Genomic DNA, 14,835 nt, shown 5'->3' with positions numbered 1-14,835 from the left:
CATTTGAATCAGGTATAACAGAGCTGGGAGAGATCTAAAACATGCAGGGCAGTAGCCCAGTAGCAGTGTTGAGAAATAGGGTATTTCTATAAATGATCAAAGCAGAATGTGCTATTAGCATTAAAGGTTAGCCATTGCTAACTTTCCATGATTTAAATATCCTTTTATTATTATGGAGTTGACTGCTGACTATAACATGCAAATATCATTTACGACATATGGATGTGAGTTTTTGTACAATTACTGAAATAGCTATTGCTTTAAGTCATGCTTGCCTCTATTGATTTCAAATGAAAGGGATGACAGTACTTCCATACAAAATGAATACGTCACTATGCCGTGAGGATCTATGCTAATAAAGCTTTGGATTACTTAAGGCCTCTTTTTTGCTCTATGAATGTCTGACCGCCATATTTGATTCTGTAGAAAAAAAACAAAATATTATGATATTATTTGTTTAGCTGTTAAGCTAAGTTAAAGTAGTGTACTAAAGAAATATTTTGCGTTGTAAGTTAATAGAGTTGCGATTTTAACTTGCGACTAGCTAAGGTAAGCAACTCTTCAAAACATTATCTTACCAAGCTGTGTAAGTTACAGTGTCCAAGCTAAGCTAACTAGCTAACTATTGTAATAAGGCTCTGTATAGCTGGCTATCTATCCAGCCCTATATTGCGGAATATGCAATTTTTTGAAATGTCGCAAAAATTTAAGTCGAAGCCACTGATAGATGACAAAACGTGGAAGCGTAGCCCATTCATAAACGATAATAAATCGTTTGTTCACGATAGTAGCTAGTTTATTTGGGTCTGAATGTTAAGATACTGCACCGTTTTGTTCTGTCCAAATAATTTCATTTGCAAAAACAAGCAATTCCTCCAAATATTTTTAATTGCGTTAACATAGTAGTGTATCACACGTCAATAAAGCATTATATATTATGTACTGCGGTCAAGTTAGTGAACGCGCCCACTACCAGCACCAGCCCTGAGATCGCTTCCATCTCGGTTTCGGCTCCAATACACAGTAGTATAGCTCTCTGTGTCTTGGAAATTTTAAGCTTGGTTAAAATGTAGGTATATAAGAACTGTGCAGCATTGTATATGCCTTTGTGATAACAATGAGACCAATATTGGATTTATATAATACTTTGTTATAGAGCTATTGAGTTTTGAAGAGCCGAATGTCCGTTCAATGTCCAATCTAAAACTAACTTCACCGCAGTATATTATGTACTGTAATAATAAGCTAGTTTTTGGAGGAGACGACCGCTTGAACCTGAGCTCGTCCGTGGTATCTGCTCCTGACACCTGTGCGCAAACTAATTAGGAAGGAAATGTATTGTACAGCACTTACACAGGTTACACAGCCGTATGGATGTTAAGATAGTAAATATGCAATATATCTTACCGAAAAGTACCACAGGCACACGAAAAGTCAAAAGAAACGGTTTACCCCATAAAACATTCCAGATCCAACTTGATATTAAGACATTGAGAGACGTTTTCTTTTGCTAGCAAGCTTATGGTTTTGAGGTACATTTCCGCACAGACGAATAGGCTTACATTGCCCTCCCCCCTCCCCAACCACAAATAAATAAATATAATATTTTAATGTTTGGATATTTTAAATGCTTTAAAAAAGATCTATTGACACATATTTGAATTGCTTTACAATTGAAATGTATAATTAATTAAATGCCCAGAACTAGTACTAGTTATTAAGCCAGGAACTGGTGGAAAGTAAAACTGATGGTAGCTGTAACAGTTTCTGCGCCCGGCTCATAGGCGCAGGTGAGCCTGGGTGGTCAAATGCTGTCCATTTCCTTCACATTCATACACACGTTTTGTTGTTCCATTAGAGATTACTCAAAATGTATGTCTAGACTTTCTCTGTAGGGTTCAAATATATACATTCAAATGTTGATTCATCCTATTTCTGGGGCGCAATGTCTTTCTCATTTTGTGAGAAAATATGGAATATATGGAATAGCCCTTAATAAACAATTGACTTTCCATCTTAGGAATGACTGTGTAAAATGTTAATGTCGCAAATATTGGAGTAAACATTGCGATGTATAAAACATTTTTTTTTTTAAAGCTTACCGCCAGAATCCCAGAATTTCTTAGAGAAATAAATAATAATTGTATTCAAAAACATGGCCTGGAAGTCTGTCTTTTCCTTCCTTTGAATATAATTAAAATCAACAGAACATCGGGAGCAATTTAATTTTATCTCTTTATGTTTATGTTTGAATCCTGGATGATGATCAGTTCCACTCAGGCAATATCTGTAAAGTTCCATTTGGTTTATTCAGGTGAATTCACTGTTCCACAGTTAAGCAAGCACTATTTAAACCATTTCCATTTGAGGTTTGTCTAAAGACCCTGCTTTCTTGCCACTTGCACATCATGCCACCTTTTTATAAGTAATTAGTAAATGTGACTGTGAACTCTACCAAGCCAAGTTCATTTATAAGGATCATTTATTTTTTATTGAAAGTGGCAATATAACCAGGGTAACAACTAGTTTGTTACCTAGAATGTTTTTTGGGCAAGATATCTCAAGGGAAAAGCTAAACTTCATCCTGAACTACTGCAGTCTGCTGTTCATGCTATTTTCTGGTGTGATTATAAGGAAGCGCAAGTTACTAACTAATACTAACTTACCATGTGTAAATTTGGGACAGTAAGTCAAAATCCCTGTTTCTGTCTCCCAGTAAATGTCACTGGTGGATCTGGGGAAGCGGCTGCTGGAGGCTGCACGGGCTGGGCAAGATGATGATGTCCGGACCCTCATGGCCAATGGCGCTCCCTTCACTACTGACTGGGTAAGGGACTCAAGCACAGGTGGCAGGTTGCACCTTAATTGAAATGAACAGGCTCATGTTGATGGTGGAAATTGAATAGATTCAGTCAATTACAGTTGTCACCTACAATGTGTAAAAGTTGTATATTAATCAAATAAATATTAGGAATGTAAGATTTTGGAAAGTTGGTATATTTTGGATAATTTCCCGCAGCCACTTTTGAGACTGTCTTCACACATTGTGCAGAAACCAGGGCATGTACTGGAACAGAGAAATCCTTGAAGAAAATGAGTTTGGTTTTGGGAGCTGTATTTAGGTAGCAAAAGTGAGGCAGAGTTTTGTTGCTGAAGGCAAAAGCTTCTATGACGTGTAGGCTTGATACAGCTTCCAAAACATCTTGTCTTAACTGAGAAAAACACACTGCAAAGAGTGCCCTCCAAAATTATTGGCCCCTTTTGGTAAGAAAAAGCTATTAAAAATAATCGTTGATCAGATTAATCTTATCCTCAAAACAATGAGAATTCTAACCCTTAATTAAGAATACATTGTTCAATGAAAAACAAGTTCTTAATCAAGAAACACATTATCTCACAAACATTTGGTGATAATTGGCCACATGGCACGCATTCATTTTTGCACCCTCCTTAGAGAGGACACCTAGAGAGGAGCTGGACTCCATGGGGTCGCCTCTTCTGGCTGCACTGGGAGAACATTATAAGAGTATATGACCTTTTTGGGATACATCAATATGTTTTGTCTCAATAGAGACTTTAGGCAGAATCCTTATCAGCTGCACAACCAGGTGGACAAGGACAGGTTAACCAGGTGGACAAGGACAGGTTAACCAGGTGGACAAGGACAGGTACTCAACTAGGTGAGGTGGACAAGGACAGGTACTCGACTAGGTGAGGTGGACAAGGACAGGTACTCGACTAGGTGAGGTGGACAAGGACAGGTACTCGACTAGGTGAGGTGGACAAGGACAGGTACTCGACTAGGTGAGGTGGACAAGGACAGGTACACAACCTGGTGGTCTTTGGGCATTCACAGCAAGACTCATCAACCACAAACCACCCTGAGAGAGGGGCAGAGAATAGCCCATAGAGTTGACTACCTTGACTTATGGACGGCGTCCAGTAACATGAGGGAGCCATATCTGTAGCCTATTGGGAAGATTTGCCAGGAACGTAACAGCCAAAAGCCTGTGACTGACCTACATACCCTCTACCATGTTTCACAAATGTGGTTGTAATCTTGAGCAAACCCTTTTTTCTCCACGTTTCTCATGCCATTGCTCTGGTACATCATCTTTCTCGTATCTGTCCATTACACTCTTTTCCAGAACTCTTCAGCTTTTTTGTAAAAATGTTTAGGAAACTTTAACTTGCCCACCCTTTGTAAAAGAGTTAACTTGTGGTTTACGCCATGCAGTGTAGCCTTTTTAGTTCTGCTGTATTCTTCTGTGGCTGACACGTACAAGCCTACCTTCTGGAAAGTGTTGTTTAAGTTTGGTACAATGTTGTAATTACTGACCATAGCACTTTTCCTTGAGAGTGAGTGACATTGTGCTGTATGAGTGTGTGTGGAAGATCAATCCGTAGCTCAAAAAGCTAAAAATAAATAACTGCCTTAATATTTCAATTGAAATTAGCCTGGGGAACAATTGCACAATTTTTGGGGACCCTGGTTTAGGGGACCTGGTTTGGCTTCGACAGTGCAAGTGGCCAGCAATCTCAGAATGCATCTTTAAAAGGGGCAAAATGGGATTTGATCTAGCAACCTTTTAGTCACTGATCAGATGTCTAACCGCTATGCTACTTGGTACAAAAATACCACTACACAAAAAAAACTGAGTCTGTGCACTTTAAAAGGGTCAGACCCTCAATCAGTTCAGGGATTTTTCTGCATGTAAAACTCAAAGGCAGCCGCCTTTCCAAAATCCCACACCGCCCCTGTGTGTCGGCATGGTAAAACATAATTTAGTTGCGAATGTGACCGCAGGAGGTAAAGTTTTTTTTGTATTGGCAGTGTTGCCAGATGGGTGGTGTCCCCCCCCCCCCCCCCCCATTGGGCTATTTTTAATGGGCTTGGGCAGGTCAATTTACAGATTGTATAGAAGACATAGCGTTTGTGCAGATGTCACATTTTACGGTCAATGATGGAGCAACCTTTCATACTTGACCTCAATGGTCCTGACGTCATGGAGATGAGTAACTTTGGAAAAACAAGTGGAAACTATTATTTTACACCCAAGCATGTCAAAATTTAAATAAATTAAATAAAACTTAAGACCTAAACTACATCCAATCCGCATAAAATGTGTTAATGTTTCAGATGACGTCTGGTAGAATCACAGATTCTTTTCAGTAGAGTTCACGAGACAGACAAAGATAACAGGTGAAAAGACAATTAGATTAGGGTATGTAGGCTACTGTCCCCAACAAAATTTTATATACTGTGTAAAATATACACATAACATATTTAAGTCACTAACAATATAAATATATGAACGTGTATGAGCGCAAGCAGCATAACCAAGTAGCCTACAGCTGAAGGAAATCGAGGGAGGGGGATAAATGATGTGGGGTTGGAGGAAAAAACAATGCAACAAGGCTGTTATATATATATATAGGCCTAAGGCTCTGATGTGTTTTTAAGGAAAGTCAGATTAACAAGAACATAGTATAACAATGAAAATAGACAACAATAAATTGACTTAATTATAAAGCTTGATGAGTGATTTTATTTTTTTATGTGATTCCTAGATCTTGTAATAAACAAAGTTATGCTCAATGGCAAAATGTTTTCGGGAGGCTCAGCCATAATGAAGAGGGCATGATATGCTCTGTATGCTAGAACCATTGTGGAGCCAATGTGTTTTGTGTTTGGGGGCTTAGGAAAAGAGCCAAACAAAAACTATAGGCTGGATGCACTTAAATCAAATAAAATGTCCACTAGTCGTGGACAGACAGAGGAGAACAAAAAGAAACACATGAGGGTAAAATCCAACATAGATAAAAAAAAAAAGATCAAATATGTAACATATTAATATGTAAATAATAAAGACATATATTTTTTGCTATTGTATTAGGGAGGACATTGTCGTGTGCATCAGCTACTCAAGTGGACATGGACAACAGGGCAGATCTATCACTATAATAGTTTTCTTTTTCAAGTGGCCAGATATTACAGTGGATATAAAAAGTATACACACCCCTGTTAAAATGCCAGGTTTTTTGATATAAAAGAGTGAGACAAAGATAAATCATGTCAGAACCTTTTCCACTTTTAATGAGACCTATATTGTGAACAATTCAATTTAAAAACAAACTGAAATCTTTGAGGGGGAAAATTGAAAAATGATTATTAGATTTTTCTAATTCTGAAATGCAACAGTTTACAGACTGTAGGAATACAGCCGTTACGTATAGTGATTAATTTTAATAAAGAACGTAACCTGTGAAAATCAAGGGAGAGAATTCCATTGTTTATTGAATGGAATTGCAGTAATTGTTGTCTCTATGGTTGTTATTCGCATCTCAGTTAGGACATGGCAATACACACTCATTTATTCAGGGTGTTTAACTACCCAGAATTCAACAGAGTACTATAGGCCCATTGGCTAATGACAGTTGTGAGTTTTGACAGAACTTGGCATCCTGTGCATGTGACTTCCTGAGAACGTATACAAAGTGTAAAGTTGTTCTTAACTTAACAAAGCATACATTCACACCGTAGTCTCATAAGACTAATTTACTTGTTTAAATAACAGGCACACTATAGGTGTATTTGAGCTTTTTAGCTTTTTCCCGGGCCTGTAAAGTGGTCTCCTGATTTGTTGATTTTTCTTATACAGAAAAAAAGACAAATAATTCTGACTCAGTTTACAGACTAATTTCTCTGTTTAAATTTCAGGCACACTATAGGCGTTCTTGAACTGTGACCTGAATTAAAGACCAATATGCAGTGTATAATTTTAGATCCCTCTGTTTCTCAATGAATTTTTCACACATTGTGCCTTTTCATTTGCTGGATGAGTGGTTTGGAAAATGTTAAGAAAAATGTGTTATACCCACTTCTCCAGGCACCACTACACCACTATGATCAGTTGATAGCCTACCCTCATTTCTGTCAATCGTGTTTTAAAGACTCTCTAACTCTCTTGCTTAGGGGAATTTGTGATGATTAGCTAGTGTTTTTGTTTGAAATAAAAAAATTGTATGTTTTTGAGATGTGAAAGTAGTTTTTTATTTTTTATTTTTTTTATTTTTCAGAGAAAGTTGTCTCTTTTTCTCATTTGAGCACCTAACCCCTGAAAATCTAACAGCAGCCTGTGCTTAGGTTAGGGAAGTTGGACTTTCACATAATCTTTTATTTCCATGAAAGTTTCTTATGCCTTGTATTACATTTTTCCAATATATAAATACATAAATCAATTATCAGTTTGGCACTGTGCCAAAATAAGACAAGGAAATAGAAAAGTTATTATAATGTCTGGAGGATATGCATTTGCAGAAACTGGCGTGTGACCTAGTGCCTGAGATTGCAGGGAATGCTCTAAACATGCCATTATTATGAGCTGTGACTAGATTCTTGTTACACACACTTTCACATCTTATGTAGCCTAACACAGAGGCTCTGTTTGTCTGATCCTCTGTGGTGAATCACAAATGTATATCCAGACAGTTATAGGGACCAAGCCCATAAATATTTTTCTTTGAATGTATATTCTAGCTTGGGACATCCCCACTTCATCTAGCGGCTCAGTATGGGCACCACTCCACAGCTGAGGTTCTACTCCGAGCAGGCGTTAGCAGGGATGCCCGGACCAAAGTGGATCGGACCCCACTTCACATGGCAGCCACAGAGGGCCACTCCAACATTGTGGAGCTGCTTGTCAGGGTAAGGGCAACCAACCAAATGTGAAGCTGACAGCTTTTAGCTGTTAATACCACACACACATTTGGTCTTTTTACAAAACAATTATTTTTACTTGTTTTATTTTAAGTGTCTGACAAACATGATAAGTACAATGTATAATGCTCAGGCCACCATTGTTACAATCCAATATTTTTTCCCACCATTGGGGGGCCTCCTGTACTCCCTAGCAGAGTGGAGCGGACATCAATGCCAAGGACATGCTGAAGATGACAGCACTGCACTGGGCAGCCCAACACGGTCACAGGGAGGTGGCAGAGCTGCTGCTCAAATATGGTGCAGATGTCCACTCCCTCAGCAAGTTTGACAAGACCCCTTTTGACATTGCCATGGACACCAGCAACACTGAACTAATGATACTGTTACAGGTGAAGGGAGTAGTTTTATATATACACATACAGATGCAGCCAAATACATATATAGACACCCTTGTACTTTTCTGAAATATTTCACTAATTCTGCTAATATAAATTAATGTTTAAAGAAATATTTTTTTTATTGTTTAACTTAAAGAAGCAGTTTGGGACATAACACATTCCCTGTCTTTCTGTATCTATGAGGACCATTGTGTCATTTTATTTGGTGCTGTTAATGTCAAGGAAGTTAACACTAATGTAATCGAAGTCTGTTTTGAAATTGAGATAATAATTCAAATATCATGGAACATGAAGTTCAGTGGAGGTCACAAAAATGTATGTGAATGACATCTACAGTGTTTATCCTTCTTTTCAGTCTGTATTACAAAAGTTTAGATTAGATCAAACAATTAGTTGAGGTTAACAAATAGGTTTTTAGCTAAAATATTACATTTACTTATTGGTTTCACAATTAAGAAATGACTACACTGTTTATACATAGTACCCCTATTGGAGGTGCCCCAGTCAACCATATCAAGAGCTCTGTCCTGTATGGGCGGGTGGCAAGAATTAAGCCGTTACACAAAAAGTGCCATCTGAAAAGCAAGTCTGGAGATTGTCATAAACCATGAGGCTGACCAAGGGACAACAGGGGAAAAGGTTTTGCGGTCACCAAGATAGGGCTTTTTAGGTAAAACTCCATGTGCTATGTGGGGCGCAAATCTAACATTGCATATGTCTTAAGACATTTAAGTATGGTGGGGGCAGCATCACGCTGTGGCGATTATTCTCATCAGCGGGGACAAGTTGTCTTGTTAAAATTTAAGGAAGAATGGATGGAGAAAAATACATAAAAAAGCTACAAGACAACCTACTTTGGAAACAAAAATCACTTTTCAACAGCCCAACTGACTTCAATGCAAAATGTACCAGCAATGGAGAATCTAAATATTCCGCTGGACAGTGTTCACAGGACAGTGTTCATCCACTTCAGCTCACCGCCATCCCCATAAAACCCTCCAAGCTCATCATTAAGCTCCGGACCCTGGAACTGATCTGCCTCTGTGGTTTCTGGGCTTCCTGACGGGCTGCCGACAACCACCATTTTCACCGTCAACGGTGGGGGCCCTCAGTTTTGTCCTTAGTCCCCTCCTGTAGTACTTATTCACCTACGGGTTTTCTGCAGACACTACAGCGATAGCCTGATTGCTGATGACGACAAAACATTGTCCTGGCAATGTGGTGGCAGGACATCAATCTATCTACCAACGACAGCCTCATGAAGGAGCTGATTGTGGGCTACATGTAACTACATGAGGGTGAGGATGCCCACATCCAAATTGATAAATTGAAGTTGAGTTGGTAAAGAGATTGAGTTGGTAAAGAGATTGGACCCCATGGAAATTCACCTCGAATGAACTAACGTTGCCCTCACAGACCCAGGCAATTGAAGATGGCATGTCGGAGCATCTTCCCCTGTAGGAGGCTGAAAAGATATGGCATGGGACCTTAGGTCCTAAAAATGTTGAACAGCTGCACCATTGAGAGCATCTTCACAGACTTCACCACTGCTTGTTGTGGCAAATGGGATAGTGATTTTTAACCTCATTATGTGATTTTATATCTACATTTTGGAGTTTAATAAAATACAATGCTTCACTCTCACAATAATTGCTGATGACGTTTTATATTGAAATGTTCCAACTTATATATTGTATATATTATTTTTGTATACTAATATTATACAGGTGCTGGTCATAAAATTAGAATATCATCAAAAAGTTGATTTATTTCAGTAATTCCATTCAAAAAGTGAAACTTGTATAATGTATACATTCATTCTACACAGACTGATATATTTCAAGTGTTTATTTATTTTAATGTTGATGATTATAACTGACAACTAATGAAAACCCCAAATTCAGTATCTCAGAAAATTTCAATATTGTGAAAAGGTTCAATATTGAAGACACCTGGTGCCACACTCTAATCAGCTAATTAACCCAAAACACCTGCAAAGGCCTTTAAATGGTCTCTCAGTCTAGTTCTGTAGGCAACACAATCTTGGGGAAGACTGCTGACTTGACAGCTGTCCAAAAGACGACCATTGACACCTTACACAAGGAAGGCAAGACACAAAAGGTCATTGCTAAAGAGGCTGGCTGTTCACAGAGCTCTGTGTCCAAGCACATTAATAGAGAGGCGAAGGGAAGGAAAAGATGTGGTAGAAAAAAAGTGTACAAGCAATGGGGATAACCGCACCCTGGAGAGGATTGTGAAACAAAACCCATTCAAAAATATGGGGGAGATTCACAAAGAGTGGACTGCAGCTTGAGTCAGTGCTTCAAGAACCACCACGCACAGACATATGCAAGACATGGGTTTCAGCTGTCACATTCCTTGTGTCAAGCCACTCTTGAACAAGACACAGCGTCAGAAGTGTCTCGCCTGGGCTAAAGACAAAAAGGACTGGACTGCTGCTGAGTTATGTTCTCTAATGAAAGTAAATTTAGCATTTCCTTTGGAAATCAAGGTCCCAGAGTCTGGAGGAAGAGAGGAGAGGCACAGAATCCACGTTGCTTGAAGTCCAGTGTAAAGTTTCCACAGTCAGTGATGGTTTGGGGTGCCATGTCATCTGCTGGTGTTGGTCCACTGTGTTTTCTGAGGTCCAAGGTCAACGCAGCCATCTACCAGGAAGTTTTTGAGCACTTCATGCTTCCTGCTGCTGACCAACTTTATGGAGATGCAGATTTCATTTTCCAACAGGACCTGCACACAGTGCCAAAGCTACCAGTACCTGGTTTAAGGACTCTGTTCTTAATTGGCCAGCAAACTCGCCTGACCTTAACCCTATAGAAAATCTATGGGGTATTGTGAAGAGGAAGATGAGAAACGCCAGACCCAACAATGCAGAAGAACTGAAGGCCACTATCAGAGCAACCTGGGCTCTCATAACACCTGAGCAGTGCCACAGACTGATCGACTCCATGCCACTCCGCATTGCTGCAGTAATTCAGGCAAAAGGAGCCCCAACTAAGTGTTGAGTGCTGTACATGCTCATACTTTTCATGTTCATACTTTTCAGTTGGCCAACATTTCTAAAAATATTTTTTTTGTATTGATCTAAAGTTATATTCTTATTTTCTGAGATATTTTCATTAGTTGTCAGTTATAATCATTACAATTAAAAGAAATAAACATTTGAAATATATCAGTCTGTGTGTAATGAATGAATATAATATACAAGTTTCACTTTTTGAATGGAATTACTGAAATAAATCAACTTTTTGTTGATATTCAAATTTTATGACCAGCACCTGTATATATATTGTCTTCATTAATGATCAATCAATTACACATCTCAAATTATAAATTAATTTCCCAAGAAATTGTCAACTTTAGTTGTACCCTTGTTTATAGTGTATTATTCACCCTCCTCTTGCAATGACAATGGCACTGACCCTTTTTCAAAAGTTTTGAAAAAATATATTGGAAGAGATCTTAGACCATTCCCCCATATAGAATATCTCCAGGTCCATGAGATCCTTTGGTTTGTGCTTATGGACTTTCCTCTTCAGTTCAAACCACAGATTCTGTCAAACGTTTCTTTGTAACCAACACAAACATTTGTATCGTTGCAGAAATATGGTAGATCCCATAGCTGTACCCTATACTTTGTATATAACAATCAATCAAACTGAAGAAGTTGTACTTGAGGACATTTGTGTTTGGGATCCAAGCCGCTTTCAAACTGGATAGATTGGTAGTACAACTTCTTAAACTGTTTCCCATTATGTGGAAGGAACTGTTTGTGTTCTTGTGTTAGACGAAAACTTCTTCACTGTGTGTTTTGTAAATATTTGTTATGCACACAGGATGGCATGCAGAGCCAAGTGAACATGAACCCAGAGCCCCAGTTCATTATCTCCTCTGCTGGGGTCGTAAACCTCTCTGACCTTGTCAACACCACTGCCAAGTCAGGTAGGGGCAACTGGAGTACAGGTCACATTTATGGACAAAATCAGTAGAGGTTAATGAAATAAAACATTTCATTAAAAAATTGTATTGATATAAATGGGGAACTTTTCTTGCTACCTGACCTCACCCAAAACACTTCAAATTTAGTTGAGATTAAGGTTTTGCATTGTCTTGTCTGTTGCTGTCTATTATTCCAGGAGAATCTGTCTCTACCACCTCCGTCCTGGCAACATTGGCAGCCCTGGCAGAAGCCTCCAGTCCCATGGGTGACAATGAAGGTCTGTAATGTCTGAATAAAAAATTACCCTGAATTATCCATGTTGAGCTGTATGATTGTCCTTAGAACTGCTTACCAGCGTTTTCTGTCTTTCTGTCAGGCAAATCAGAGGATGCAATTGCTGCAGACTCTGTTGACTCTGCCATTCAGCATGTAGTCGGTGACGGAGGTCAGAGGGTCATCACCATAGTGACAGACCAACGTGGAAACCTGCAGCCAGCCGGCATTGGGCAGCAGTTCTTTGTCACTATGCAGGGGCAGCAAAGTAAATTTGAGGGCATGGAGATATCTGTACAGCCATATGTTTTAGTTGACATGCTGTCCTGCTTTTTAGGAAATTAAAAAGAATATGTCTGTGAGCTTGTTTTGTTTGGTCCCTGTAGTGGTGGCAGTCCCGGCTGGTCAGATCACAGAGGAGGTAGTGGAACAGGAGCTTCAGCCTTCTCCAGCACGCAAGAGGAGAGTGGAGCCAGCAGCCATTCTAATCAGTCCCAAAGACAAGGTCAGCAAAGATCCACATTTGTTACTTGGCAAAATATTCAAAAGCAGTTTCTCCAGTCTGTGTGTGTCCTTATTCCTAGAAAGCAAAGTTGGGAGACAGCAGTCGTGAGCAGCTCCAGAAGCAGCTACAGGAGGCCAACAGGAAGGCCCAGGAGTACCGCACACAGCTCCTCCAAAAGGAGCAGGAGGCTGAGCAGTATCGCCTCCGACTGGAGGAAGCCATTGAGCAACAACAGATCAACAACACCAGTAATGCTGTTTCTACTATCAGCACACCTGGCCTGGAGGGAGATGGTGAGGTGGAGGAGGAGGTGGTCCAAATGGTGAAACAACCTGAGACCGAGGAGAGGGTTTTAGGAGAGGAGGACAAAGTGGAAGGAGAGGAGGACAAAGTGGAAGGAGAAGAGGACGTCCCACTACCAGAAGACACCATTTTGGTTAAAGTAGAGGAAGAGTTGGATTCAGGGGAGGGAGAACAGATTACCGTTGATGAGACGGAGGGAAGTGCTTCAACTAGGGTGGCAACACTGTCCAAACGTGGCAGAGGAAGAGGGAGGGGACGAGGACGTGGAAGGAGGCGGTAGTCAAGTCTGTATTCCCTCCCTGTTATTTCAGCATTGTTTAATGCTTAGTATTAACAGTACTTTTTTAATGTTATTTTATAACAATGTTGTCTTGTGTTTGTAACTGTAAGATTTTGAGATTATTTACTTGTAATGTAACTTGTAATGAAGAAGCCATTGTACAGCCCTTGTATGAAAAGGAATGTTGGCCTCGGGTTGTGAAATTACTGCAATGTGTGTTTGATTGAACTATGCATTTATTCTCTTAAGAATAAGGCCTGCAACATATTTTAATATAATATATTCAATCCACAGCATTGCATGGGTGTGTCATCAGCATCATGTTTATAATAGGTAGAACAAGTTTATAATACCAACTAAGCTAATGTATCAGAATTTTCAAATAAGGTTTTCCACAACTGGATTAGGTTGATATTATATGTGAGTGTATGTATTTGTGTTTATGTGTGTGTATTCAAAATCTGTAATTTAATGTTATTCTTCAGCTCTTATTTTTGTTCCTTTTGTAATTTGAAATGGTGTTACGTTGTATAGACCTGCCTGTCAGTAGGCATTGATTTGGGATTGAAGCCCAGTCTAGACTAATACGCTCTTATACAAATATTGTTTACTTATGCACTCTTTAGATGGCTTTTAGGCTGTTTGGTTTAGCATTAAGACATTGTATCCACTTTTTGGAACTTTGGCCTTGTGCTTTTTTTAACCTTTTTTAAAGAAACACTATCAGGGGTTATCATCCAGTCGGTTTGAAGAAAAAGAAGAAACACTTTGATACGAAATATTTTTTGTGAGAAAATGTGGGATACTACTTTATTATTAAGAGATGTTTTTGAGAATACAATAAATAAGTGCTTATTGTTATTCTATCCATGCATGTTACTTCCCTTTGATTATTTATAATGTGACAATCACTCATCGACAAACAATGCATCAATTTGCCTGCAGGCATACCAAACAATTTGGGCATGTATCCTGTACCTGCTAGCTTTCACCATGCCAACTTGTTTGTCATCCTTGTCAGTAAATTATTGTATGCTAAATGTTCATCAGAAAGGGAGGACTCATTCCCCTTCACTGCAAAATCGATTGTGCAATTCCAATATCCTTTTTAAGTCTTGCTCATGGCCATTTACACTCTCAGGAGAACATTCATAGACCATTAAATGAACGTGAATATATCACAGCAGAAAAACAGCCTGTTTGGTTAACATGTCTTACAATGTGGACTAGTCCTTAAAATAGCAATGAAATTAATGAATGGATGTATTTTCTTTAAATGAGTCATTATATGTCAATATAATGACTCATTATAACCTGACAGGTTCATGACATCTTGTTTAGGAATTGAGCAATGATATGCCAGCTTTTGAAAGGATGAAACATTGTATTTCATCT

General features: G+C 39.0%; 1 protein-coding gene across 2 annotated transcripts; it reads left to right on the top strand.

Moving 5' to 3' along the window:
* Nucleotides 1-400: 400 nt before the first annotated feature.
* On the top strand, nt 401-14,306 carry LOC105008227 (GA-binding protein subunit beta-1). 2 transcript variants are annotated; one of them, XM_010867479.4, is made up of 9 exons: nt 401-549; nt 2,717-2,827; nt 7,541-7,708; nt 7,918-8,112; nt 11,976-12,081; nt 12,276-12,356; nt 12,456-12,620; nt 12,739-12,857; nt 12,937-14,306. In XM_010867479.4, the coding sequence occupies exons 2-9, from the start codon at nt 2,720-2,722 to the stop codon at nt 13,438-13,440; spliced, it is 1,446 nt and encodes a 481-aa protein (XP_010865781.1). In that variant the 5' UTR covers nt 401-549; nt 2,717-2,719; the 3' UTR covers nt 13,441-14,306. The 2 variants fall into 2 exon arrangements, with proteins under 2 accessions (XP_010865781.1, XP_010865780.1); XM_010867478.4 differs by having other exon boundaries at nt 7,915-8,112.
* The last annotated feature ends 529 nt before the right edge of the window (nt 14,307-14,835 follow it).

Source organism: Esox lucius, chromosome 20 (assembly GCF_011004845.1).
Source record: "Esox lucius isolate fEsoLuc1 chromosome 20, fEsoLuc1.pri, whole genome shotgun sequence".
Lineage (NCBI taxonomy): Eukaryota > Metazoa > Chordata > Actinopteri > Esociformes > Esocidae > Esox > Esox lucius.
The sequence above is the reverse complement of the archived record's forward strand: the minus strand, read 5'-3'. Positions and strand labels throughout refer to the sequence as shown.

Bases quoted from the DNA above. Each gene is read 5' to 3' on its own strand.
- LOC105008227 (XM_010867478.4), top strand. From the start codon at position 2,720: ATGTCACTGGTGGATCTGGGGAAGCGGCTGCTGGAGGCTGCACGGGCT. The intron at 8,113-11,975 runs GTGAAGGGAGTA...TTATGCACACAG, and splicing joins AACTAATGATACTGTTACAG to GATGGCATGCAGAGCCAAGT. The intron at 12,621-12,738 runs GTAAATTTGAGG...TGGTCCCTGTAG, and splicing joins CACTATGCAGGGGCAGCAAA to TGGTGGCAGTCCCGGCTGGT.